At 45.0% G+C, this 23,684-nt stretch overlaps 2 protein-coding genes, 1 long non-coding RNA gene and 5 other non-coding genes across 10 annotated transcripts; 2 read left to right on the top strand and 6 right to left on the bottom strand.

Moving 5' to 3' along the window:
• The first annotated feature begins 5,158 nt into the window (after positions 1 to 5,158).
• Positions 5,159 to 10,145, top strand: IDH3B (isocitrate dehydrogenase 3 (NAD(+)) beta). 3 transcript variants are annotated; one of them, XR_003514075.1, is made up of 13 exons: positions 5,159 to 5,267; positions 5,387 to 5,467; positions 5,593 to 5,691; positions 5,785 to 5,905; positions 7,684 to 7,744; positions 7,821 to 7,953; positions 8,058 to 8,191; positions 8,284 to 8,386; positions 8,467 to 8,613; positions 8,855 to 8,949; positions 9,056 to 9,116; positions 9,715 to 9,912; positions 10,008 to 10,145. XR_003514075.1 is itself a non-coding variant. In XM_027559286.1 (12 exons), the coding sequence occupies exons 1-12, from the start codon at positions 5,232 to 5,234 to the stop codon at positions 10,086 to 10,088; spliced, it is 1,152 nt and encodes a 383-aa protein (XP_027415087.1). In that variant the 5' UTR covers positions 5,159 to 5,231; the 3' UTR covers positions 10,089 to 10,145. The 3 variants fall into 3 exon arrangements, 2 of the variants coding, with proteins under 2 accessions (XP_027415087.1, XP_027415086.1); XM_027559286.1 differs by lacking the exon at positions 9,715 to 9,912; XM_027559285.1 differs by having other exon boundaries at positions 9,715 to 10,145.
• On the bottom strand, positions 10,135 to 15,425 carry NOP56 (NOP56 ribonucleoprotein). Its single transcript, XM_027559284.1, has 12 exons — positions 15,350 to 15,425; positions 15,106 to 15,195; positions 14,627 to 14,741; positions 13,858 to 14,019; positions 13,514 to 13,712; positions 12,986 to 13,173; positions 12,753 to 12,904; positions 12,465 to 12,565; positions 11,949 to 12,097; positions 11,607 to 11,728; positions 11,286 to 11,420; positions 10,135 to 10,598 (listed from the first exon to the last, which is right to left on the bottom strand). Exons 1-12 carry the CDS (start codon positions 15,350 to 15,352, stop codon positions 10,224 to 10,226), a joined length of 1,791 nt encoding a protein of 596 aa, XP_027415085.1. The 5' UTR covers positions 15,353 to 15,425; the 3' UTR covers positions 10,135 to 10,223.
• Positions 11,490 to 11,561, bottom strand: LOC113903802. The gene has a single exon (XR_003514333.1). It is a non-coding gene; the product is annotated as a small nucleolar RNA SNORD57 (small nucleolar RNA).
• Positions 11,820 to 11,890, bottom strand: LOC113903803. The gene has a single exon (XR_003514334.1). It is a non-coding gene; the product is annotated as a small nucleolar RNA SNORD56 (small nucleolar RNA).
• Positions 12,316 to 12,401, bottom strand: LOC113903752. The gene has a single exon (XR_003514292.1). It is a non-coding gene; the product is annotated as a small nucleolar RNA SNORD86 (small nucleolar RNA).
• On the bottom strand, positions 13,291 to 13,426 carry LOC113903740. Its single transcript, XR_003514282.1, has one exon. It is a non-coding gene; the product is annotated as a small nucleolar RNA SNORA51 (small nucleolar RNA).
• On the bottom strand, positions 14,171 to 14,242 carry LOC113903756. Its single transcript, XR_003514295.1, has one exon. It is a non-coding gene; the product is annotated as a small nucleolar RNA SNORD110 (small nucleolar RNA).
• Positions 15,426 to 15,491: 66 nt separating the features above from the next.
• Positions 15,492 to 17,986, top strand: LOC113903320. The gene is made up of 2 exons (XR_003514076.1): positions 15,492 to 15,612; positions 17,734 to 17,986. It is a non-coding gene; the product is annotated as an uncharacterized LOC113903320 (long non-coding RNA).
• The last annotated feature ends 5,698 nt before the right edge of the window (positions 17,987 to 23,684 follow it).

The raw sequence follows: 23,684 nt of genomic DNA, 5'->3' as shown, positions 1-23,684 counted from the left end.
CAATAAAATGAACAGCCTGGAAGAAATGGACAAGTTCTTAGCAATGTACAACCTTCTAAGACTGAACCAGGAAGAATTAGAAAATATGAACAGACCAATCACAAGCACTGAAATTGAAACTGTGATAAAAAATCTATGCAGAGAAAGCTTTTGACAAAACTAATTGCTCATTTATTATAAAAAAAAAACTCTCCAGAAAATTGGCATAGAAGGAACATACCTCAACATAATAAAGGCCACATATGACAAACCCACAGAAAACATTGTTCTCAACAGTGAAAAACCGAAAGCATATCTTCCTAAGATCAGAAACAAGACAAGTGCTCTCAGTTCAGTTCAGTTCAATTTAGTCACTCAGTTGTGTCCAACTCTTTGCGACCTCATGAATCGCAGCATGCCAGGCCTCCATGTCCATCACCAACTCCTGGAGTCTATTCAAACTCATGTCCATCGAGTCGGTAATGCCATCCAGCCATCTCATCCTCTGTCATCCCCTTCTCCTCCTGCCCCCAATTCCTCCCAGGATCAGGGTCTTTTCCAGTGAGTCACCATGAGGTGACCAAAGTATTGGAGTTTTAGCTTTAGCATCAGTCCTTCCAATGAACACCCAGGACTGATCTCCTTTAGAATGGACTGGTTGGATCTCCTTGGAGTCCAAGGGACTCTCAAGAGTCTTCTCCAACACCACAGTTCAAAAGCATCAATTCTTAAGCACTCAGGTTTCTTTATAGTCCAACTCTCACATCCATACATGACCACTGGAAAAACCATAGCCTTGACTAGACGGACCTTTGTTGGCAAAGTAATGTCTCTGCTTTTCAATATGCTATCTAGGTTGGTCATAACTTTTCTTCCAAGAAGTAAGCGTCTTTTAATTTCATGGCTGCAGTCACCATCTGCAGTGATTTTGGAGCCCCCCAAAAATAAAGTCTGACACTGTTTCCACTGTTTCTCCATCTATTTCCCATGAAGTGATGGGACCAGATGCCATGATCTTAGTTTTCTGAATGTTGAGCTTTAAGCCAACTTTTTCACTCTCCTCTTTCACTTTCATCAAGAGGCTTTTTAGTTCCTCTTCACTTTCTGCCATAAAGGTGGTGTCATCTGCATATCTGAGGTTATTGATATTTCTCCCGACAATCTTGATTCCAGCTTGTGTTTCTTCCAGCCCAGCGTTTCTCATGATGTACTCTGCATAGAAGTTAAATAAGCAGGGTGACAATATACAGTCTTGACGTACTCCTTTTCCTATTTGGAACCAGATACCACTACTTAAACATACTATTTAAACATATAGTTTTGGAAGTGACTACTATTTAAACATAGTTTTGGAAGTCCTAGTCACAGAAATCAGAGAAGAAAAAGAAATAAAAGAAATCCAGATTGGAAAAGAAGAAGTAAAACTCTCACTGTTTGGAGATGACATGATACTATACAAAGAAAATCCATCAAAATGCTCACCAAAATGCCAAAACCACCAAAAATCCCACCAAAAATGCTACCAAAAAACTACTGGAGCTAATCAATGAATTTAGTAATGTAACAGAATATAAAATCAATACATAGAAATCACTTGCATTTGGATACACTAACAATAAAAAATCAGAAAGAGAAATTAAAGAAACAATCCCATTCACCATTGCAACAAAAGAATAAAATACCTCAGAATAAACCTACCTAAAGAGACAAAAGACCTGTATGCAGAAAACTGTAAGACACTGATGAAATAAAGATGACAGAAATAGATGGTGAGGTATACCATGCTCTTGGATTGAAAGAATCAATATTGTCAAAATGATTATATTACCAAATGCAATCTACAGATTCAATGCAATTTTTATCAAATTACCAATGGCACTTTTCACAGAACCAGAACAAAAAATTTCAAAATGTGTATGGAAACACAAAAGACCCCAAATAACCAAAGCAATCTTGAGAAAGAAAGATGGAGGGAGGAATCAACCTCCCTAACTTCAGATTATTCTACAAAGCTACAGTCATTAAGACAATATAGTACTGGCACAAAAACAGAAATAATCAATAGAACAAGATAGCCCAAAGATAAACCCACACACATGGACACCTTATTTTTCACAAAGGAGGCAAGAATATACAATGGAGAAAAGACAGCCTCTTCAACAAGTGGTGCTGGGAAAACTGCACAGCTGCATGGAAAAGAATTAAATTAGAACACTTCCTAACACCAGACACAAAAATAAAATGGATTAAAGACTTAAATGTAAGTCCAGAAACTCTGAAGGTCTTAGAAGAAAACATAGATAGTATACTCTTTGACATAAATCACAGAAAGATTCTCTCTGACCCACCTCCTAGATTAATGGAAATAAAACCAAAAATAAACAAACAAACATAAACATTAAACATATAAACATAAACAAATAAACAAAAATAAACAATTGCACTCATCTCACACGCTAGTAATGAACCGTGAACTTCCAGATGTTCAAGCTGGTTTTAGAAAAGGCAGAGGAACCAGAGATCAAATTGCCAACATCTGCTGGATTATGGAAAAAGCAAGAGAGTTTCAGAAAAACATCTATTTCTGCTTTATTGACTATGCAAAAGCCTTTGACTGTGTGGATCACAATAAACTGTGGAAAATTCTGAAAGAGATGGGAATACCAGGCCACCTGACCTGCCTCTTGAGAAACCTATATGCAGGTCAGGAAGCAACAGTTAGAACTGGACATGGAACAACAGACTGGTTCCAAATAGGAAAAGGAGTACGTCAAGGCTGTATATTGTCACCCTGCTTATTTAACGTATATGCAGAGTACATCATGAGAAACCCTGGACTGGAAGAAACACAAGCTGGAATCAAGATTGCCAGGAGAAATATCAATAACCTCAATCTCACATTAGGTCAAATAATATTAAAGTAGTGATCAGAGTAAATAATATTTGAAGATATCTGTGAAAAATGAAATGCAGCATGAATTATAATTCCTATTAGTGATAATATCAAGGGTACTACAAATAGCACTACACTATCACTCTACATTCATTTAAAAATACATTTATTTATTTGGCTGAGCCAGGTCTCAGTTGTGGCATGCAGGATCTTTCTCTAGTTGTGGTGCTTGGACTCTGGAGAGTGCAGGTTCAGTAGTTGTGGTGGTGGGCTTAGTTCCTCTGCGCATGTGAGATCTTAGTTTTCCAACCAGTGATCAAATCCATGTCCCCTGGATTGCAAGGCAGAGTCTTAACCACTGGATCACCAGGGCAGTCCCTCACTTTACATTCGTAATGATAGGAAACACTAAGTTTCAGTTAAAGGTCATTGAGAATAAAGAAGGGATTTTTTTATTTTCCTCATCCAGGTTCATGGTACTGATTTCTACTGATGGATACCTGGAGCTCTGGTTAGGACCCCTGAAGTGGAGTTTTTATAGGCCTAGGAAAGTGACATTCAAATCATCCAGCCTCACACTGAACACTAATATATGCTTCATAACAACTCGAAGGAACAAGATGGTTTAACTTCTCTCACTTGTCCAAGAGTCTGGTTAGGGAACTATTCAAGGGTCCAGACTGAACTTCCCTATTCTCAGGTAATATCAGTAAGAGATGCCTTAATAAGAACTCAGAGTCCAGGAGAGCTCACCAAACTCACCAGAATACAATGACCTGAAACAGTGATGATCACATTTCCTTGGCCTGAGTCGTTTGGTACCATTCATCAATTCCTTTCATTCTTTTGACAGCCACACAGCTTGATATCATGAGCAGATGTTGTTTGTCAGACTGGACTCAGATTTGTGCAGAATTTAGGTATGGAAATAATGTTGTAGTTGCCCTCAAGGAAATTAATATTTTCTGGGATGAAAATTAGATTATCAGAGATTAGACTAAGATGGCACATATCCTTTCCTGCCCTCAATTTCCTAAAGTAACGGAAAACATAGCTTTGAGAAATTGTAAATCTCCCACTTTTTCTCTACTAGAAAGAGCAATATTTGGAAGAAAAAAAATGGTGGTGAATGGCAAGAGCAGTGTGTAACTTGGGACTAGAGAGTCTATGAAGGCAAGATGGTGCTGTTCTCTGGTTTTGATTCTGGAGATGGAGGAGTTTGTCACATTAATATTGATAATTATATTATCAATTATAATATCAATTAGCTATATTATTAACAGCCTTTTATTGACACAGAACTTTTCATGTGTTCAAGTTTCTTACACATTTATTTTCTAATTTAAATCTTTTCACCTCACAACAGTAGAGAACGCCCTGCCTAAAGGAATGCAGAGAAGAGACACAAAGCCTGTTCTTGGTCCCCAAGATTAGAACCACTGCATTCTTTCCCTTGGGCTGGGAGAATACCTTGCACGCTTTTGGAAGGATTAGGTACATAAATCACAGACAACCTAGTTAGTGGTTTTAAATTTGTGTGTATCATCTGAAGGAGCCTGTTAAATATGCTTTCTGGGGACCCAGTCCTGAAATTTGGATTCAGCAAGTCTGGAGTGACGTAAGTCTGCATTTTTAACAAGTGCTCCATGTCCACTTGTGTCTTGTGCTTTAGGCATGTGACTGAAATTTGGAAAATCGGCCTGAACTTTCCTTTTAGGGTCACACTTACTAGGTTGAGATAATTTGTCTCTAATTACTATCCTGCTCAGGGGAGTTCAAGCCTGGGCTACACTATTCGAAAACAAAGGTCAGAGCAAAGAACAAGATCACCTAGGAAAAAACAACGAGGAAACTTGATTAATACAGATTAATAACCGCACAGGCTCCGAGACTGAATAAGCCAGGCACATACACACCATCTCCTATGCATTGTGTGGTGTTCATTAACGTCTTTAGTGTCGGACATACGATTGTTCAGTGAGAATGGATGAAAAGAATAACAAATACGAGGACACAAAAACATTAAGACATATTCTCCAGTATTGTTTTCAACTTGCTATTAAATTTAGGTCACCGTTTGATAGAAATGAAACCTCATATTCGCCTTTAATGTTATTTTCAAGTTTCAACATAAATACGGTGAATGAAAGTAAAGCAATAGACAAAGCAGCTCTCTGCCGCATCAGTGGGTACCGGAAGAGGTGAGCCCAAGAGGATGCCAGCGGAGGAAAACCATCTGGTTAGCTGTTTTGGTTGGAGGAAATAAGGATACCGCCCAACATCCCTGCCGGGCCGGAAACAGGGGCCCTGGGCCGCTCCAGCTTCCGGCGTCACTTCTCCGCGACTTCCTGCGAATGACATGGCTGCCCTCAGCCGTGTCCGCTGGCTGACCCGAGTGAGGCCCGGGACACGCAACGGCAGGCGGGAGGGCGGCGGGTTTGTACCGGGCTCACGGAAGTATTCGGGGCCTGAGGCGCCCAGATCCGACTTAAAAGGCTTGTGTGTCTGTTGCAGGCACTGGTCGCCGCTCCGAATCCCGGAGCATGGAGGAGCCTGTGTACCTCAACCGTGGCGCAAGCCTCCTCGCGGACCCAGGTAAGCGCAGGCCCGGCTCCAGTCTCGCTCAGTCCCCTGACATCTCCTTTCCTGGTCATGCCCTCCACCCCGCCCCAGAACCCCTTTCCTCGCCCCAGCTCTAGCTCTGCTGCCCCTGCTTGCAGGGCGAGGACGTGAGGGTGGAGGGCGCCTTTCCCGTGACTATGCTGCCAGGAGACGGCGTGGGGCCTGAGCTGATGCACGCTGTCAAGGAGGTGTTCAAGGTGAGTGCCCTGGGGCGTGACAGGGACGATTGCTTAAGTTGCAAAGGATTTACTCGATTCTGATCCTGTGATGTTTGGCACCTGTTCTTGAAGGCTGCCTCTGTCCCAGTGGAGTTCCAGGAGCATCACCTGAGCGAGGTGCAGAATATGGCATCTGAGGAGAAGCTGGAGCAGGTGCTGAGTTCCATGAAGGAGAACAAAGTGGCCATCATTGGTATGTGTGCCGAATAAATGCACATTAAGCTTCCCTCAGCACACACTAATACATTAACTCTTCTGAGTTCTCACCACTGATTGGTGACCATTAGTGGGAACCCAGTTGGAAACCCAGGAGCTAAGAGATCATGTGCCTCATGCTCTATGCAAGAAGGCTTTATGAATTTGTAGTCTGTCATGGGGCTGCGTCGTGGGTCATGGTGCTCAGTCCCGTCAGACTCTTTGCTTGTAGCTCGCCAGGCTCTTCTGTCCATGGAATTTTCCAGGCAAGAATATTGGAATGGGTTGCCATTTCCTTCTCTAGGGAAGTGGTCATCAAGTCTTGTTAATTGTGTCTTCAGAAATGCCATTTTCTAGCTGCCTCTTTTCTGTCTTTCCTTCTGCTTTCCTATAGTAACTGCCTCATTAGACTTTTTGGCTTTCAGTTCTGCCCCTACAGTCCATCCTCTACAGCTCTTCTCTTGGAAAGACCACCATGACTTTGCCAGTCCCAGCCCTAGGGTAGGAAAGTAAGTTCGTTATGAGTTTTTCTGCCTCAGCTTTTCTGCCTTTGTTTATGCAACATGTGTTCTGTTCTTTGGTCACTCCAGGCTGTGTTAGTTTCCAAATAATGTGTATTGTCTTGACTTTTGCTGTTCCTTCTGCCCACAGTATTCTCCTTTTGGTTCCTCCTGTCAGAATCTTCCTTACTCACTGTATTAGTTTCTGAATGCTGCCACACATTACTATAAACTTGGTGGCTTAAAATAATAGAAATTTTATTCTTTCCCAGTTCTGGAGGCCAGAATCCCAAAATTAAGGTGTTGGCAGAGCTTCGCCTAAAGACTTGAGAAGAATCTTCCCTAGCCTCTTCCAGCTTCTCTGGTGGCTCCTGGTAGCTACTGACATTCCTCAGTGTTTCTTGACTTGCAGACGTGTCACTTCAGTCTCTGCCTCTGTCTTGATATGGTTTTCTCCACTCTGTGTCTGTGTATCTGTTTCTCCTTCTTTTCTTGTAAAGGACTTGTTACTGGGTTTAGAACCTACAAGGATCCAGTGTGAATCCATCTCAAGATCCTTTACTTATTATCTCTGCAGACACTGTCTTAACAAATAAAGTCACATTTACAGGTTCTGGGAGTTAAAACATGGACATATCATTTTGGGGATCACTATTTAACCTGGTACACTCACTCAGACTAAGGTCTGGCTGAAGTGCCAGATGTTCTATGATACTTCCTGGTACCACCAGATCCCTCTGTGCATCCCTTTCTTCTCTGCGCTCCTGTGCACGTTGGTAATACCTCTCCCACGGTATTTATCATGTCCTTCCTATGACTTTCTTCCCCCAGTGCATTGTTTGCCCTTGAAGACAGGAGTTTGTGTTGTTTTTTGGTTGGTATTCCTAGTGCCTGACACATGTGTTGGTTGAAAAGATGTCACATATGTAGACACAGAAACATCAAGAAAGGTCACAGATCTAAGTTGTTTCTCAACCTATTTAATCCAGGCCCTTTGAGAACATGAGAAAATTTTTTTCTGTTCTCCTCTTAGGTTATTTTGAAGTTTCAACATATATCTGGTGACTAGAAATGAAACAGTGGACACAATGTTTCTGGTTTTAACTACATTATTCTCCTTTGCCCCTTGCCTCCAAAGGCATTTAAGGGTCACTTATTTGGGAGTGTGAGGTGGGAGTGTGGGTTGCATTATGTCACTGAGGGGACACCACTCCGGGTTTCCTTGAACTTGGCCTGTGCTTGATTCTCCCCCCACAACCTCTCCTTTTTTATGCAGGAAAGATCCACACCCCAATGGAGTATAAAGGGGAGCTAGCCTCCTATGATATGCGGCTGAGGTAGGTGATGGGAGGCTATTGGTGAGGGGGTACTGGGGCACCAGGCACAGTGTTTATGGCTCTGCCCTATCCCCAGGCGGAAGTTGGACTTGTTTGCCAATGTGGTCCATGTGAAGTCACTTCCTGGGTACAAGACTCGACACAACAATCTAGATTTGGTGATTATTCGAGAGCAGACAGAAGGGGAGTACAGTTCTCTGGAACACGAGGTGAGATCCTAGAAACTGTGGGGAGCAGGGGTGAAGAGGGGAGAGAGGCTTAGCTCCTTCTTCCCTTCTTTCCAGTGTCACCCAGCTGCTTCTCTCTTATGCAGAGTGCGAGGGGTGTGATTGAGTGCTTGAAGATTGTCACTCGAACCAAATCACAGCGGATTGCAAAGTTCGCCTTTGACTATGCCACTAAGAAGGGGCGGGGCAAGGTCACGGCTGTCCACAAGGCCAATATCATGTGAGGGACATAACTTTGCATGGGGTAGGGTCCTGGGAAGGTAGCCCCCAGCACTCTCCCAGCTGAATCTGTTCCCTTTGGCCCATGAACAGGAAACTGGGGGATGGGTTGTTCCTGCAGTGCTGTGAGGAAGTTGCTGAACTGTATCCCAAGATCAAGTTTGAGAAAATGATCATAGACAACTGCTGCATGCAGGTAAGGCCCTCCCAGTGTCTCTGTTCTCAGTGAGAAGCAAGGCAAGGAGTTGGATTTATGTCTCTTCTCCATGCCCCCAGCTGGTGCAGAATCCTTACCAGTTTGACGTGCTGGTGATGCCCAATCTCTATGGGAACATTATTGACAATCTGGCTGCTGGCCTGGTTGGGGGAGCTGGTGTGGTCCCTGGTGAGAGCTACAGTGCAGAGTACGCAGTGTTTGAGACGGTGAGTGAGGTCATCTCCTCCCTCAGCCCTCTTGTGTGCCCTTCATCTGACCTCATATCCCCGATAGCTCTCCACCAGTGCATTCCCCTGGCCTGCTCATGACCGTGGCCTGCTCTTGTCCCCCCACCCCTTGCATCTTCTCAGTGTTCCTCGCCTGACCTTTCATGTAATACCCTTTCCTGGCCTCAGATTCTGCAGAATGTCTGCTGCTAGTGACTCTGGCCTGCTCATCTGTCCACAGGGTGCCCGGCATCCATTTGCCCAGGCAGTGGGCAGGAATATAGCCAACCCCACAGCTATGCTGCTGTCAGCTTCCAACATGCTGCGGCATCTCAAGTAGGTCACTGCCAGGCTAGGATGGTGGCTGGGTGGTTTGGGAAGCATGGGTGGGGAAATCAGGAAGATGACGTGGGGGTAATTTAGTTTCTGTCCACATTGGCAGTCTCGAGCATCACTCCAACATGATTGCAGAGGCAGTGAAGAAGGTGATTAAAGTTGGCAAGGTAAGTTTAGAAAGGCTGTGGGGTTTAGGGTCTTGGGCACTAATTTCTGGGAACCTGAGTTGGGGCCTCCTTTCCCTCCAGGTCCCCAGAGCTTCTGCTCTTCCCCCAATCCTGTCAGGGCTGTCTCATTCTCTTGATCATGTTTGCCTCTTAGTTTCCCATCTGCTATTTCCTCTTTCATCCACTGGCAGAACTTGTAGCTTCCTATCTAGCGTGGGGGGAGATGGAGCAGCAGAGGGAGATAGCTGACAGGATGAGGCACCACTTTCTCCACACCTGGAAGCCTATCCTTATCTGCCACCCTGCAGTTAGGTATCTTCCTTCTGTCTGACTTGCATTTCCCATCTCACTCATGCTGAGCTTAACCTGCTGAGGCTGCAGCAGAGCATGAATCGTGGCTCTGGCCCTCAGAAGACAGGAGCGCACAGGTTTGTGCTTTTCCAAACCTGGCTGCCTCCTTGCATCTCTGCTGCATCGCATCTTGTTTTCCTGGCCTTGTCACCCTCTTTGGATTCCATTTCCATCACATTGCCCTGCCCCTCACCTTCATGGGCTCTCTTCTCTTCTTCACCACGGTTATTGCCGGTGGTGGCTGTAGGTACGGACTCGAGACATGGGCGGCTACAGCACCACAACCGACTTCATCAAGTCTGTCATCGGCCACCTGCACCCCTATGGGGGCTAGAGCCCTTTATTCCCTCCAACCTCACAAGGACCATACACCTCCCTTCAGTACTGTGGACCAGAGAAGAGCCCTATACTTCTAGACCATAATTACCTTCTGGGCAGAGCCTAGGTTGTTGAGAGCTGGCTTCCTTAGGGAACAGTTAGGTGGTGGGGGGTTAGGGATGGGGCCCAGGCCACAGAGATGATAACAATTCTCCCCTACAGGTTCGAACTTCTGACATGGGTGGTTATGCCACCTGCCAAGACTTCACTGAGGCTGTCATTGGTGCCCTGTCCAACCCATAGGTCCCACCCACACCCATGTTAAGATGTCCAATAAAACATGGTATGACTCTTTGTGAATCTGTTTTTATTTTTATTGGGCTCTAGGGAATGGGATGGGGAATACCTGTGTTAAGTTATGCCCCACTAGGGTCCATTCTAACTTTCCTGGGATAGCTTTCGGAGCTTTTTCTTTTTCTTGGAGCCACTGCTCTTACTGGCAGCAGCCTCTTCAGGTCCGCTGCTGAGTGGCTCCTCCTTGGGAGACAATTTCCGCTTTTTCTTGGGGACCCTCTTGTTTTCTGACTCATCAGGGTCAGTAACTGGTTCCTCTTTGGGAAAAGATTTCTTCCTCTTGGGAAGACTTCCAGTACCAGCTGTCTCTTCAAGATCACTACTAACTAGCTCTTCCTTGGAAAAAGATTTCTTTTTCTTGGGTTTGGAAAAAGACACAGAAGGGTCTTCCATTCCATTCTCCTGAAGAACCTCCTGGGGCTTTTGCTTTTTCTTCTTTTTGGGTCTTTCACTTGTCTCCTGATGGCAGAAAGGGAAAAATGGGCATGAAGTGTCATCTGTTTTATTAGAATTCCAGCTGTTAAGTACTCAGGGAAGAAAGACTAGTGAAAATGGCATTAAAACTGCTCACTGTTTCTGGGATGATTTTTAATGGAATGGCTCTAGCTTTGGAAATCCATGTCAAAAAAAGGTAGAACACACAAATATCCTTAGGTAATTTACAGAAGAACCTCACCATGCTGGTCACAAAAAAGAATCATGATGCCAAGTTCCAGAGGGGACCCTGAAACACTGGCACTGCTGACACTCCTAGGGAGAATGATTCTACCATAGCAGCACATTGGAGTCCTCCCTGTTCCCCATTCCCAGTATGAGCTGCTATCATCTCTAGATACATCTGAGAATAAGCAGAGCAGTTTGCACTACCCCTGATTAGGAACTTCTGGAAGGCAGCAGAGGCAGAACACACTTGCCCAGGGAATGAACAGGTGTTGCTACAAACCAGCTCTCTGGGCTCTTGAATGAATTCTCTCAGCACCTATCTCCTTCCTATAGAATCAAGAGGTAGACTTCAAGACTTCAATTCAATCCATAAGCATGTACTCTAGACCCTGACTTGAGATGCTATATTTTCTGTTCTGCTGTTTTCTGTCCTACAACCTAAGATCTTTACCTAGGGCTGAGGGCTGACAGTTTACTACTGACCTCACACTCCTCCGGGGCACTGCTATTTTCTGAAGAAGCCAGGGCAATCGCAGCCAGCCTTTTCTTTTCCTTCTTCAAGCGTTTCTTCTCCTGTTTCTCGAGCTTCCTAGTAATCTCAGCAGCCGCTTCCTCTGCCTGGCCAAAGAAAGATGCTGAAAATGCTTGAAGACTTCTGGTTCCCTAGGTCTCTCTCATGGTTTTGTTGGATCAGGCTCATTAAATCAGTTTTTTTGCCTCCACACTTCATGGTCAGGGTAAGACAGTTCATCACCTCCAACAGCCAACTCTTATTCTACCCCACCTGACCTGACCCAAACTGACCTGAACCATTGCCTCCTTCATGACATCCAGATTCTTTCGGGGAATCTCTCCAGTCTCATAGAAGGACAGCCGCTCCTCAACTTGTTCTCGAAGCTTCTCCCCAAAAACACTGGTGGGCACCTCTGGATGTGTTTATATAAGTAAATAAAGCACATCAGCCCCCAGAAGGACAAACTACTAGTTCAACCTCCAGTATTCCATCTACCCTCAGCTTTACTCAGACCCAAAGTATCAACACTCACTAGGTGAACTGCTGTTGACGAAAAATACTGCCATCATTGTAGAAGCTGCTAGGGTAGTCAGCCTCCCCACCCTCCCAACTGCCCACTCCCCCACCCATACCAGAGAAGCAATCGATTCGTGAGGCAATACTGCATTTGTTTGCCAGGTATCGGGAGATGCGACCTTTGTTCTTGGCAGCTGCTCGGCCAATGAAGGTAGAGTGGAAAATGAGTCCGTATTTTGGGGTGTTACCCCTTGTCTTCAAGGCTCTGGGAGAAGAATATTCAGCGGAGACTTTTAAGATCAGAAACTTCAACGGTGTTAGCTAAGGCAGTGCCTCCCTTCCCTTTCCCCGCAGTTTCCAGAGTGAGCCTCAGGCCAGGTTGGGTTGCTACCCCACCTCATGCCAACCCACCGCTCCCAGAGGCAGAGGGAAGGCATCCAATGTCGCTGACCTGGAAACTTGGTCCCTTTGCTGGGCCCAGGGAATCACTCAGACACCAGGACTGGCCATCACCCCCATAGCAGAGGCCTGTATAGGTCAGGGAGCCCTGGTCAACCATCACTGTGATCCCCAAACAAGCAAGTGGGCACCAGAAGTGGCACCTGAGTGTGAGCAGGTGCCCTCACTGGTACCTGAACAGGGCCTTTTCAGCCCCAAGGATCTGCACTGTGGATGCTGGATACTTGGCCAGATTGGTGAGACTGCCAGCGTGAGCAATGAGACGTGCACCTACCTAGAGAAAGAGTCAAGGAGTCAATGAAGCTGGAATTGCCAACATACCAATTGTATAACTTGCTTCAACCTCCTTCCCCATCAAGTTCAACTGGGGAAGATATGATAGGTCACGAAATACAACAACAATATGACGAATATACATGGTAATCCCATAATCCCCCATCTTTTGGTTTCCCATGACGCACCGCTTCCCCAATCAGGGCAGACAGGCTGGGGGCTACTTGGCTCATCTTGGATCGCAAGTAAGTGTGTAGACTTTGGCGGTACTCTGACAAAGACACCACACGACTGGAGAAGCTCTCGATGTTTATCAAGTCAATGGCTGATATGTCCATGCCTAAAGAATGTCAAGTGTGAATGCAGAAGCCCAATATTTAGAGCCCCATACCTTATTTTCACTGCTAGGCTCTGTACTGACCCATGGAAGACCGTGAGGCATCCAGAATAGCCTTAGCCTTGGCTGCATCCATTGTCAGCTCCTCCAGCTTCTCCAACTTTTCTTCATTAAGCTCCTTCCGGTTTCCAATGAACTGAGCAAGGCGGCAGTACGTAGCATTGTCATTGATGATCTTTACCAGCTCAGGAAAGTGATACCCATACCACTCCCTGCAAAGAACCACAATCACTCCCTGGCCCAGCTGCCATGCCTCAAAGCTACACTCAGCCCTCTCCATATCTACTTCATGCCTGGAGGAAATGGGAACAAATCAGATCCAAAAACCTCCATGTCTCCCCATTCACAATGCAGACCAGGTAAAGGGCCTGCCTGGGCTGAGGTGTATATGGGGTGGGTTTACTCTGCCTCCTCTTTCTATACAGTCAGTGTAAGAACACAGCCTGTGGTAAGCATCAGGAGGCCCAGCTCTACCAGTTCTGATTTTAGGATTCAAAATTAGCTAACCCACAGACCCAAGACCTTGTTTCTCAGGTCACCCCTGCACTTTACCTGACACGCATGGAGAAGGTATTGATATCCTTATCCAGCTGGTCCAGGAGGCTAATAGACTGGATAATCATGTTGTCCACTCGGTTCACATTAAACTTAACTTTTGCACGAGAATAGCTGTGTCCCAGCCCCAGTTGGGCTTTACAAGCAGACAAATCGGTCAGACCTTTCACCAGGTTGTGGAAGTGCAGACGAACTCCTAGAAGAGGGTGAGACTGTGAGTAAGGAAAGGCTCTGAGCTAGTTCCTGCACACACACGCACCAGACAAGCAGGAGGGCTTCTAAAAAGCAACCTGCTAGGTTTCCAGAACCACCCCCACCCCCAGATTTCAAAACTGTCTCACCTCGAAGGATCTCGGCTATGACACCTCCAGTCTGGCAGTTGTACCCTAACTCCTCTTGTATAGCCGCACCTATCTTGGGGTCCCCAACTCCCAGAAGTACTTTCTTCTTTTTGGGTGGCAGGTGAGTCTCCAAGAGCAGGCGGAGGTCCTCATGAACAACACCTCAAGGCAAAGAACAGAGCTCCCACTAACATGCTGAAGGATATTTAAATCGTAAAAAAGCAACTACTGATCAGTGAGACTGATCTTACATTGGTCTTGCAGAGCATGCTAAGATGGCCTGTGCCTACAGACCTCCTCTTACTCAGAGGCTTTGCTCAGAGACATGGAGACATCAGTGATTAAACTCACTCAGGGGATTGACAGACTCAAGTCATCACTGCAAAGCCAGCATCAACCATAGGAGAACAGAACTCAGGCCCAATAACGTAAATGTAAAATATATTACTGAAAGCTTGAAACACACCCTGGAGCACAATGGATGTATTTAGTACCAGATCTGCCTTCTGGGACTAAAACTCTTTCTCCAGGCTTTTGGCATCAAAATTGCCCTTTGCAATCAACTGAACAAACTAGCAGAGAACCACATTTGATTGGATCTACCATTATACCAGCCCCTCAACCCCAGCCTGATTTCACTTAAAAATCATTTATTACTACAGTGCCCACAAGAAATAAAGCCTACATCCTAGGTTGTTAAAGGGTTAACAGTAGCAAGAACTACATCTCGGCTCATCTCCCTACAATATTTAGTGGCCAACTCACTCACCTTCAGACACAGCGTTGGCATTTTCCAAGGCAACTTGGGACGAGGAAAAGGGACAGAAGGCCACAAGACGAACGATGTTGTGGAATTTGCCCAGGTTTAGCACGCACTCCTCCACCTGGGGGGAGAAAGATGAGTGATTTTCTTCCCTCCCTCTTGCCTCTAGGGCGCAGTAAAGCAGCAGCAGCTCTTGGACCTGAACGCACTTTTAGGACCAACCGAACACTAAAAATGGACAGATCATGGGTCCTAAATCCAGGTTCCGCTTCATCGGTACGGGGTGGAGTCCGGGAAGCTTACTTTTTAATGCTTCTAACGCAATTCTAATCACGAATGCAGGTAAGGACCCCCTGCTTTGGAACTGTCGGGCCCAGCGCACCTCCCAACGCGCGGCGGGCCACGTGGGAGCGCGCGGTGCATGCTGGGGCACGCGCGGCCCGAGGGGCTGCGGAGCCGCCGGCTAGCCCACCACGTCCACCCACCTGCGGCAGCAGAAGGCTGATCTCCTCCACCTCCTTCAGCGCCAGAAGCGCGTAGCCGACCGCGTGCTCGAAAAGCACGTGCAGCAGCACCTGAAAAGGGAGCCGGAACGCCAGAGTAAGCGCCTATCTCACGTTTGCCTAGCCCCGTCCCCGGGGAAGGCCCTGGTCCCGGCCCACGCTCCAGCCCAAACCCAGGCCTAAACCACGGCCTCCACCTGGCCCGCAACCTACAACCACTCCTCACCATGGCGCTCGCTCCTGGTCCGGCTCGCACTGCGGCGAGCGCGCTCTGGCGCGCGGAACCAGGCTCTGGAGGCCACGCCCCCGCCTCGTCTGCCAATCAGGGGCCGGGGACGGTACCTTCTGTCGGGAGGGGTCGCCCGGGGTGGTACGGCCCGCAGGCGGGAATGGGGCGCGAGCGCCGGCAAGTCTTCCTTTTCCGATCTGTGCTGCGGCGTGGTTGCTTGGTACGCGCCGGCCGGAACGGGCCCTGCAGGCTGCAAAACGGTTTGGAAAGGCGCTTTTCTGGCTAACTGTCCATTCACTCTTGTTTTCATCCTGTAAATTACAGGCAGCAGAGCTTGGTGGGATCCGGGCTGGAGACCCCCGCACTTTTCGCGGTGACACTTCAGAGCAAAAACTGTTGCGGAGCCCAGTCTCCGCAGCGTTAGGCATCTCAGGACCTAGGCCCGCCCCCGCCCCCAGGATACCAGGATCCCCTGCTTCCCCACCCAGCAATAGGGGTCTACACTCTCCTGGGCCAGGGTTCTGCGCGGGCTTTCCTCATTACTGGGGCGGAAGCTGGGCCTGGGGCGCGCTGGCGCGGACTTTGAAGTCGTGATTCCCATTGCCTGACTTCGTGCTTTTCAGTTATATTTTATTTTTAAAAATAAGGGCTTCAGGCGCTGAAGTAGGAAAGAAAGATGATCCTATCTTTTTTCGGTTCGGTTTATTGTTCCCTGCTTCGGCAGAACCTTTCTTTTGCGGGGCCACGTGTCACTCGCCCTGGGGCACTTCCCAACTTCTTAGTACCCCGTTAGTTCCAAGTGAACGGGAGCTGCTGTCGTGTCCTCTGGGCAGCTTTAAGGCACTCAGGAGACTGTTTTGAAATTATTGATAGTTTTGTTTAATAATGTCTGAGTTACAAGTCCAAAACCTGGTTACCCCAAAATGGTATATATATGTTGGTAAATTTAAAAATAAATCATCTTAAGGGGATTTTTACAACTTAAATTCCCACAACTAGCGTGCATTTATAAATTCAAGGTATTTTCTTAAGCCAGTTCAGTTATTTGACAAGATTCGAGTATTGAGCTCTTAAAATCTGGATTAAATTTAATAGATTAAATTTTAATCATAAATCTTAAAATCTCAGTCTTAATATTGCTTACAAATGTGCTTACATTTTGTTGCCTGTATCCACTTAGAATCATGAGTTCAGACTCCATCTCATGTTTTTAAAATGGAATTGGATTAGTTACTCCATCTCATGTTTTAAAATGGAATTGCAAAATTAATCTGTTACATGAGAATGTTAACGCATTATAAATGCCAAATTAAATAGAAGTTTCCAAAATGTACTGGAAAATATTACTGCTATGACTGATTTACTGGATTACTTCTATACTTAATCCTAAATATTCCTGGGGTTACAGGTGCTTGTCTGCTAAAGTAGGGAATTTCAGAGGAGAGGTTGGAATCCATTAATCGGTTTGCAGAATTAATTTAGACATTCTTGGCCAGCATTAAAAAAGTAGGATGAAAAAATAAGGAAATAATAGTCCATCACATAGAGTAAGGAGTATTGATTTGTTAAAATTTTTGTTTCAAACATGTATATATACATATGTGTAAATATACATATATACATGTATATACAAATATATACATATATATACACCATATATATGTTATGTATATGCACATTTCTGTGGATTATGTACTAAAAGCCTGAGAGTCACTGAGTTGAAAGTTTACCTCATGGCTTTAGATAGATTTGAGTCCTCTGGTTATAAAGGAACTGTGTTAAAGCAGTTTGCTAACTTAGAGGGGTAGCTGAAGAAAAGTGCACTTCAACTGCTACTGCTAAGTCACTTCAGTCGTGTCCGACTCTGTGCGACCCCATAGATGGCAGCCCAACAGGCTCCTCTGTCCCTGGGATTCTCCAGGCAAGAACACTGGATTGGGTTGCCATTTCCTTCTCCAATGCATGAAAGTGAAAAGTGAAAGTGAAGTCGCTCAGTTGTGTCCAACTCTTAGTGACCCCATGGACTGTAGCCAACCAGGCTCCTCCGTCCATGGGATTTTCCAGGCAAGAGTATTGGAGTAGGGTGCCATTGCCTTCTCCGAACACTCCTTTATCTCCCTCTCTTTGCTAAATTATCTCCCCTTGTGCTTCATAATCCTGACCTCCATGGGCATCTTTGCAGTATGTGATGTCAAAGATGATATCTCCTTTGCCTTTGAGCTGTTTGTTAAATTCACTGAATTTGGGGATAATTTTTAAGTAGCAGTAAATATGAATCAGAGTCAGCAAACCTGGGTTCAGATCTGAGCTCTGCTGCTTACAACATGACCTTAAGTTAATCACCCAACTTTCCTAAGCTTGCTTTCTTTTTTTTTTTTCAGAATGAAGATGGAGGATTCATTCATCCCTCAACATACATTTTACTGAACATAGGCCAGGTGTGACACAGGTGTGGTACCTGGCATGTAGTAGGAACTCAATGAATATTGGTGGGCTTTTTTTTTTAATCTCTTTTATCAGTGAATAGTGATAATTTTTTATCACATTATTTCATTTTACCTATTCTCAGTTGAGTCCCAGTTCTCCCATCACTTCTCATAGAATCTATTAAAACCCCAATCTTTATAAACCCAACTACTCTGATTCATTTCTAACATTAACTTACACACATAGACAGAGCACTTCTAAAACTAAGTTTAGTTTCACATGGTAAAACAGTTACGCATTCTGTTTTTCAACTTCCAGTGGCAGTAGATAGACGGTTTACTGGTTAAATGTTGTTGAAACCTGAAAATATGTTCAATATATATATAAACCTGCCAGTTTATATACTGAACATATTTTATATACTGAACATATATACTGCTCCTCCATCCATGGGATTTTCCAGGCAAAAGTACTGGAGTGGGTTGCCATTTCCTTCTCCAGAGGATCTTCCCAACCCAGGGATCAAACCCAGGTCTCCTGCATTGTAAGCAGATGCTTCAGCGTCTGAGCCACCACGGAAGACAGCTAACCTGCCAGTTATTGGTATCTCGGTTGTTTTTTTATTTAAATAGGGTTGCTAAGAATCTTTCAGGTTTCCTCTGTCTTCTTCAGGTCTTTTCAAAATGGCAGTGGGATTTGTGGGAGCACTCTTATACCCTAGTTGCAGGGGAAGAGGGGGGATTTCTCAGTTCTCTGTGCTTAGGATCTGGTGCTGTGTCTTGGGACACCATCAATCCCTGCTATAAAATGGCTGCTTTGGACTGGTCCCTGGACCTGTATACTTTTATCCTCTGAGCCACACTGATCTTAGCCAGATACTTGAAATCTCTGAGCTGTATCTTCTTATGTCAGGCCTCTATTGGTGGAAATACTCCTCACTAAGGCATGTGTGGTCTTTGGGGTCACCTGTCTGCCGTGTATAGGCTGGGAGGACCACGCTTATCACCAGAGGAACTTTTATCCTAACCCTTTGCTCATGAAGGACATCCCTGGTGTCTCAGACAGTAAAGAATCTACCTGCAATGCAAGAGATCTGGGTTTGATCCCTGGGTTGGGAAGATCCCCTGGAGAAGGGAATGGCCACCCACTCCTCATGAATGCTCTGTAAGCTTTCCTCTGCTGCACTGACCATTGCATCAGGTTGAGTGTGGGACCGATAGAGCAGGGGTCAGCAAACCATGACCCTGGGGACCAAATCTGGCCTGTGGCTTATTTTTGTAGGACCTCAGAGCTAAGAATGATTTTCGCATTTTTAAAGGGTTTTAAGTTTTTGGGGAGTGTGTGCAGAGGCTATATATGTGGCCCACAAAGTCTCAAATATTTATTATCTGACAATTTATGCAAAAGGATTGCTAGTCCCTATTCTGAGATCAGACGAGATTGGGTGTTTTCAGGGTCGTATGGCTGTCCCTGTTCTTGGAGGTAGGCAGTTTCATCTGTGCCATGTTTGGGGAGCATGGCAGAAGTGAACAGATAATGGTATTTGTAGAAATGAAAAACTCGTTGAAATTTAAAAGAAATGCATTGACTTGTTAGCAAATAGACATGGCTTACGAGAGTATTAGTGAACTGGAAGATCTAACCAAATAATTTATTGAGAATGCAACAAGGTTAGGAGATGTCTAGCCTAGAAAGCCTAGAAAGCAGGAAGGATATTAGTGAGGGTTCTCTTCAGAGAAACAGAAGCAATAGGGTATAGCTATAGATTTTCCTGTGGTCATGTATGGATGTGAGAGTTGGACCGTGAAGAAAGCTGAGCGCCGAGGAATTGATGCTTTTGAACTGTGGTGTTGGAGAAGACTCTTAAGAGTCCCTTGGACTGCAAGAAGATCTAACCAGTCCATTCTGAAAGAGATCAGCCCTGGGATTTCTTTGGAGGGAATGATGCTGAAGCTGAAACTCCAGTACTTTGGCCACCTCATGCGAAGAGTTGACTCATTGGAAAAGACTGATGCTGGGAGGGATTGGGGACAGGAGGAGAAGGGGACGACAGAGGATGAGATGGCTGGATGGCATCACCGACTCGATGGACGTGAGTCTGAATGAACTCCGGGAGTTGGTGATGGACAGGGAGGCCTGGGGTGCTGCGATTCATGGGGTTGCAAAGAGTCGGACACGACTGAGTGACTGAACTGAACTGATAGATACAATGAATGGGGCTTCCCTGGTGGCTCAGAATGGAGTAAAGAATTTGCCTGCAGTGCAGGAAACAGCCGGTTTGATCCCTGGAGAATCAAAGGATCGGGAAGATCCCCTGGAGGAGGGCATGGCAACCCACTCCAGTATTCTTGCCTGGATAATCCCCTGGGCATAGGAGCCTGGTTGGCTACTGTCTATAGGGTCACAAAGAGTCAGATGTGACTGAAGCGACTTAGCATGCACGCACATAGATAGATATAGATAAGAGGAAATTTATTATAGGAAATGGCTCCCATGTTTGTGGAAGCCCGGAAGTTCCTGTCTGCCATCTGTGGGCAGGAGACCCAGGGAAACTGATGATGTTAATTCAGTTTGAACCCAAAGGCCTGAGAATGGGGTTGAGGGCAGCTGATGTAGGTCCAAGTCTGATACTGAAAGCCTGAGAACCCAGAGTGTCCGAGGGACAGGAGGAAATGGATGTCTCAGCTCAAGCAGAGATAGAACGAGTTTGCCCTTCCTTCACCTTTTTGTTCTGTTCTTGTTCTCAGTGAATTGGTTGATGACCATCCATGTTTGGGAGGGCCATCTGCTCTACTCAGTTTACCAACTGATGCTAATCTCTTCCAGGAACACCCTCACAAACACAACTAGAAACAGTGTTTTACCAGCTATCTGGGGGTCCCTTAGTCTAGCTGAGTTGACAACGTAAAATTAACCATCATCAGGAGGAACAATATTTGAAGAGCTGGTGGACGCAGTTTCCCCAGAACTGATGAAAAACATCGAGCCAGAGGTACGGGAATGCGTCTCAAACAGGATAAAGAAGTCCAGGCTTGTACCCTTGTAAGAAACCAGCAAAACACCAAGAACCAAGAGACGGTCTTGAAAGCATATTTTAAATAATTCAAATTTATAATGGTCACAAATTGTTCGGGATTTCTACTTGTACCAGTTTTGTTAGTTTTCTGGGAATTTGTTCATTTCATATAGTTTGTTACTCAGTCGTGTCTGACTCTTCATGACCCCATTGACTCCAGCACACCAGGCTTCCCTGTCTTTTACTATCTCCCGAGTTTGCTCAAACTCTTGTCCATTGAGTTGGTGATGTCATCCATTTCATCCTCTGTCGTCCCCTTCTGCCTTGAGTCTTTCCCAGCATCAGGTCTTTTCCAGTGAGTCGGCTCTTCACATTAGGTGGGTAAAGTATCGGAGCTTAAGTTTCAGCATCAGTCCTTCCAATGAATATTCAGGATTGACTGGTTTGATCTCCTTGCTGTCCAAGGGACTTTCAAAAGTCTTCTCTGACACCACAGTTCAAAATCAATTCTTCAGCACTCAGCCTTTTTTATGGTCCAACTCACATCCATACATGACTACTGGAAAAGCCATAGATTTGAATATATGGACCTTTGTAGGCAAAGTAATGCCTCTGCTTTTTAGTATGCTGTCTAGGTTGGTCATAGCTTTAATTTCAGTGAGCAAGCCTCTTAATTTCATAGCTATAGTCACCATCTACAGTGATTTTGGAGCCCAAGAAAAATAAAGCATTTCATCTGTGCTTTCACATTTTTTAGTATAGATAGATTTTTTTTTATGTTTTGTGTAGCATATATAGCTGTGATCTTTTTTATCCTTAATATTTATTTTTACCTTATTTTCATCCTCAGAAATATGTTAATTTTATTTTCCTTTTCAAACATTGAACTTTAGATTTTGTTGATTCTATTGTATTTTTTTTACTTTTATTCTTGTATTATCCTTTCTTCTACTTGATGGCTTTATTTTGCTGTTTTGTTTCTTAATATGGAAGTTGCTTCTTTGGTTTAAAATATTCTCCTTCAATAAGCATTTCTCTGTAGACACTTCTTTAGCTGTATTCACTAATTTGGCATGCAATACTTTCATTATAATTCAAATCAAATTTATTCTAGTTTCCATTATGATTGCTTCAAGGACCCACATGTTGTTTAGATGGGTATTAAAGGGTGAAGTCCTCCTTGCTTTCCATTGCTGCTTTCTAAACATCATTTCCTCTTTCTCTGAGAAAACCCCCAGCCACCCATTACTGCCTGGTAGCATTCGATTTCGTACTGGGAAGGAGTGTACTTTTTGGATGAGGAGGCAAGATACTATGGATCAAAACAGTTATGGGGTGCTACAGGCTGTTGTACTTCCTCATCTCAGATTTACTATCCTGATTGTATTGTTCCAGCTTCTGTCAGTATCCACCTAGTTCTTTAAGTGCTGGTGTGGCCCTGACAGCTGGCATCATTTTATGTGTTCACGTGAGGCCCAGGGATTCATTTGTAGTCTGCAGATACCTCACAGACAGGAAGCTTGAACTGGTGGGGGTGGTGGGAGGGTGCATGGAGAAATGAGCCTAAAGCTGCATCTGTTCATCTTCTCAGAACCCTAACTAAGTCATGTAATTCAACTGGTCTTTTTGGGGCCCCTAAGAACAGCTAAGTTTTGAGCTAGTGGGCATCTTGAAGACTATGTGATCTAACATCTTTTGTGGATGAGGCATCAGCTCTGTAATGAATTTCAAGAAGCTACAGAATCAGTTTTTCCATTCCTTAGAAGAAAAAAAATGGTTTTTATGTGCCTACTGTATGCCAAATATCTTTGTAGATGCTGGGGGTACAGTGGTATACAAAGTCAAGTCCCTGCCACCGTGGAGTTTACATCCTAGGAGACACGGAATCAAGTAAGTATGTAGCACATACTTGGTACCATAGACGTTGGTACATGTTAAGGAGGGTTGCATCGAGTCCCTCAGTGGAGAGGCAGCATTTCGAGCAGAGATGTGGAAGGATGATGAAAGCAGTGATAGTGCTAACCCATGGCCTCTTCATTCAGAGACTTCACTAGATGTGGCAGTGTGGGAGGCTGACCAGGGTTCCTGAGGAAGATTTCAGGGGCAGGAAGTTAGGTGTTCACAGAACATCTCTAAACAGGTCGTTTAGAGATGGAGGGTGGAAAGAGTTGAAAGCCAATCCAGAGAGAAGAAACTCCTGGAGGTGTAAGAGATTCATCCTGCTCGGTAGTTAGATGAAAGACTGAAGGATCTAACATGAAAGATCTAGAATGCATGAAGCCTCGAATGAAGCCCAGGGTGAGGGCCTTGGGCCTGATGACTCTTACTCTCCATAAGGCAGTCTTAGCAGATTAGTTTAGAGGTGATGTGCAAAACATTTCCCACCAAGTTCCAGCTGAGAAAATGGCAGCAGGTCTGAAGGAGGCTACTGGCTTGCCAGGTGTGCTCCAGGCTCAGCTTTGACAAGCCATGTGGGCCTTTCTTGTCTCTATTCACCCATCGGGAAGGATAATACACTGCAGCATCTCTTCCTCTTTTATTTAGCCTGGTGTGTAAAATATGGCTCACTGTGTCATTTTGGTGTAATTAAGCCAGAGGTTTTACTCTGAGCAGTGTTAATGGGGACTTACGGAAATTAATGTGCTATTTAAGTTCAAAGGACTAGGCAGAGCTTCAGGAAAGGAAATTACATGAAACAACCACAGGATGGCAGCACTTAACACTCATTTCCTGAATTTTTCACATCAAATTCCAAAGGCATCTGGCAATTCCTAGGCCAAATAAACCCTGCAACATTCTTTGGTAATGATTTATACATATTTGCAGCATTTCTTTACAGAGACACATACGAATGGGAAGCCTTCTAGAAAGATCATTTAGGAATACTGG

The sequence above is a fragment of the Bos indicus x Bos taurus genome, chromosome 13, assembly GCF_003369695.1.
Source record: "Bos indicus x Bos taurus breed Angus x Brahman F1 hybrid chromosome 13, Bos_hybrid_MaternalHap_v2.0, whole genome shotgun sequence".
Classification (NCBI taxonomy): Eukaryota; Metazoa; Chordata; class Mammalia; order Artiodactyla; family Bovidae; genus Bos; species Bos indicus x Bos taurus.
The sequence above is the reverse complement of the archived record's forward strand: the minus strand, read 5'-3'. Positions and strand labels throughout refer to the sequence as shown.

What these genes read in the sequence shown, in the direction of transcription:
- IDH3B (XM_027559285.1), top strand. Translation starts at nt 5,232, where the DNA reads ATGGCTGCCCTCAGCCGTGTCCGCTGGCTGACCCGA. An exon ending in GTGTCCGCTGGCTGACCCGA is followed by an intron (nt 5,268 to 5,386) that starts GTGAGGCCCGGG and finishes TGTCTGTTGCAG; the next exon opens with GCACTGGTCGCCGCTCCGAA. An exon ending in AGTACGCAGTGTTTGAGACG is followed by an intron (nt 8,614 to 8,854) that starts GTGAGTGAGGTC and finishes ATCTGTCCACAG; the next exon opens with GGTGCCCGGCATCCATTTGC.
- NOP56 (XM_027559284.1), bottom strand. An exon ending in TCAGCCTTCTGCTGCCGCAG is followed by an intron (nt 14,742 to 15,105) that starts GTGGGTGGACGT and finishes TTCTCCCCCCAG; the next exon opens with GTGGAGGAGTGCGTGCTAAA. An exon ending in ACGAATCGATTGCTTCTCTG is followed by an intron (nt 11,729 to 11,948) that starts GTATGGGTGGGG and finishes AAACACATCCAG; the next exon opens with AGGTGCCCACCAGTGTTTTT.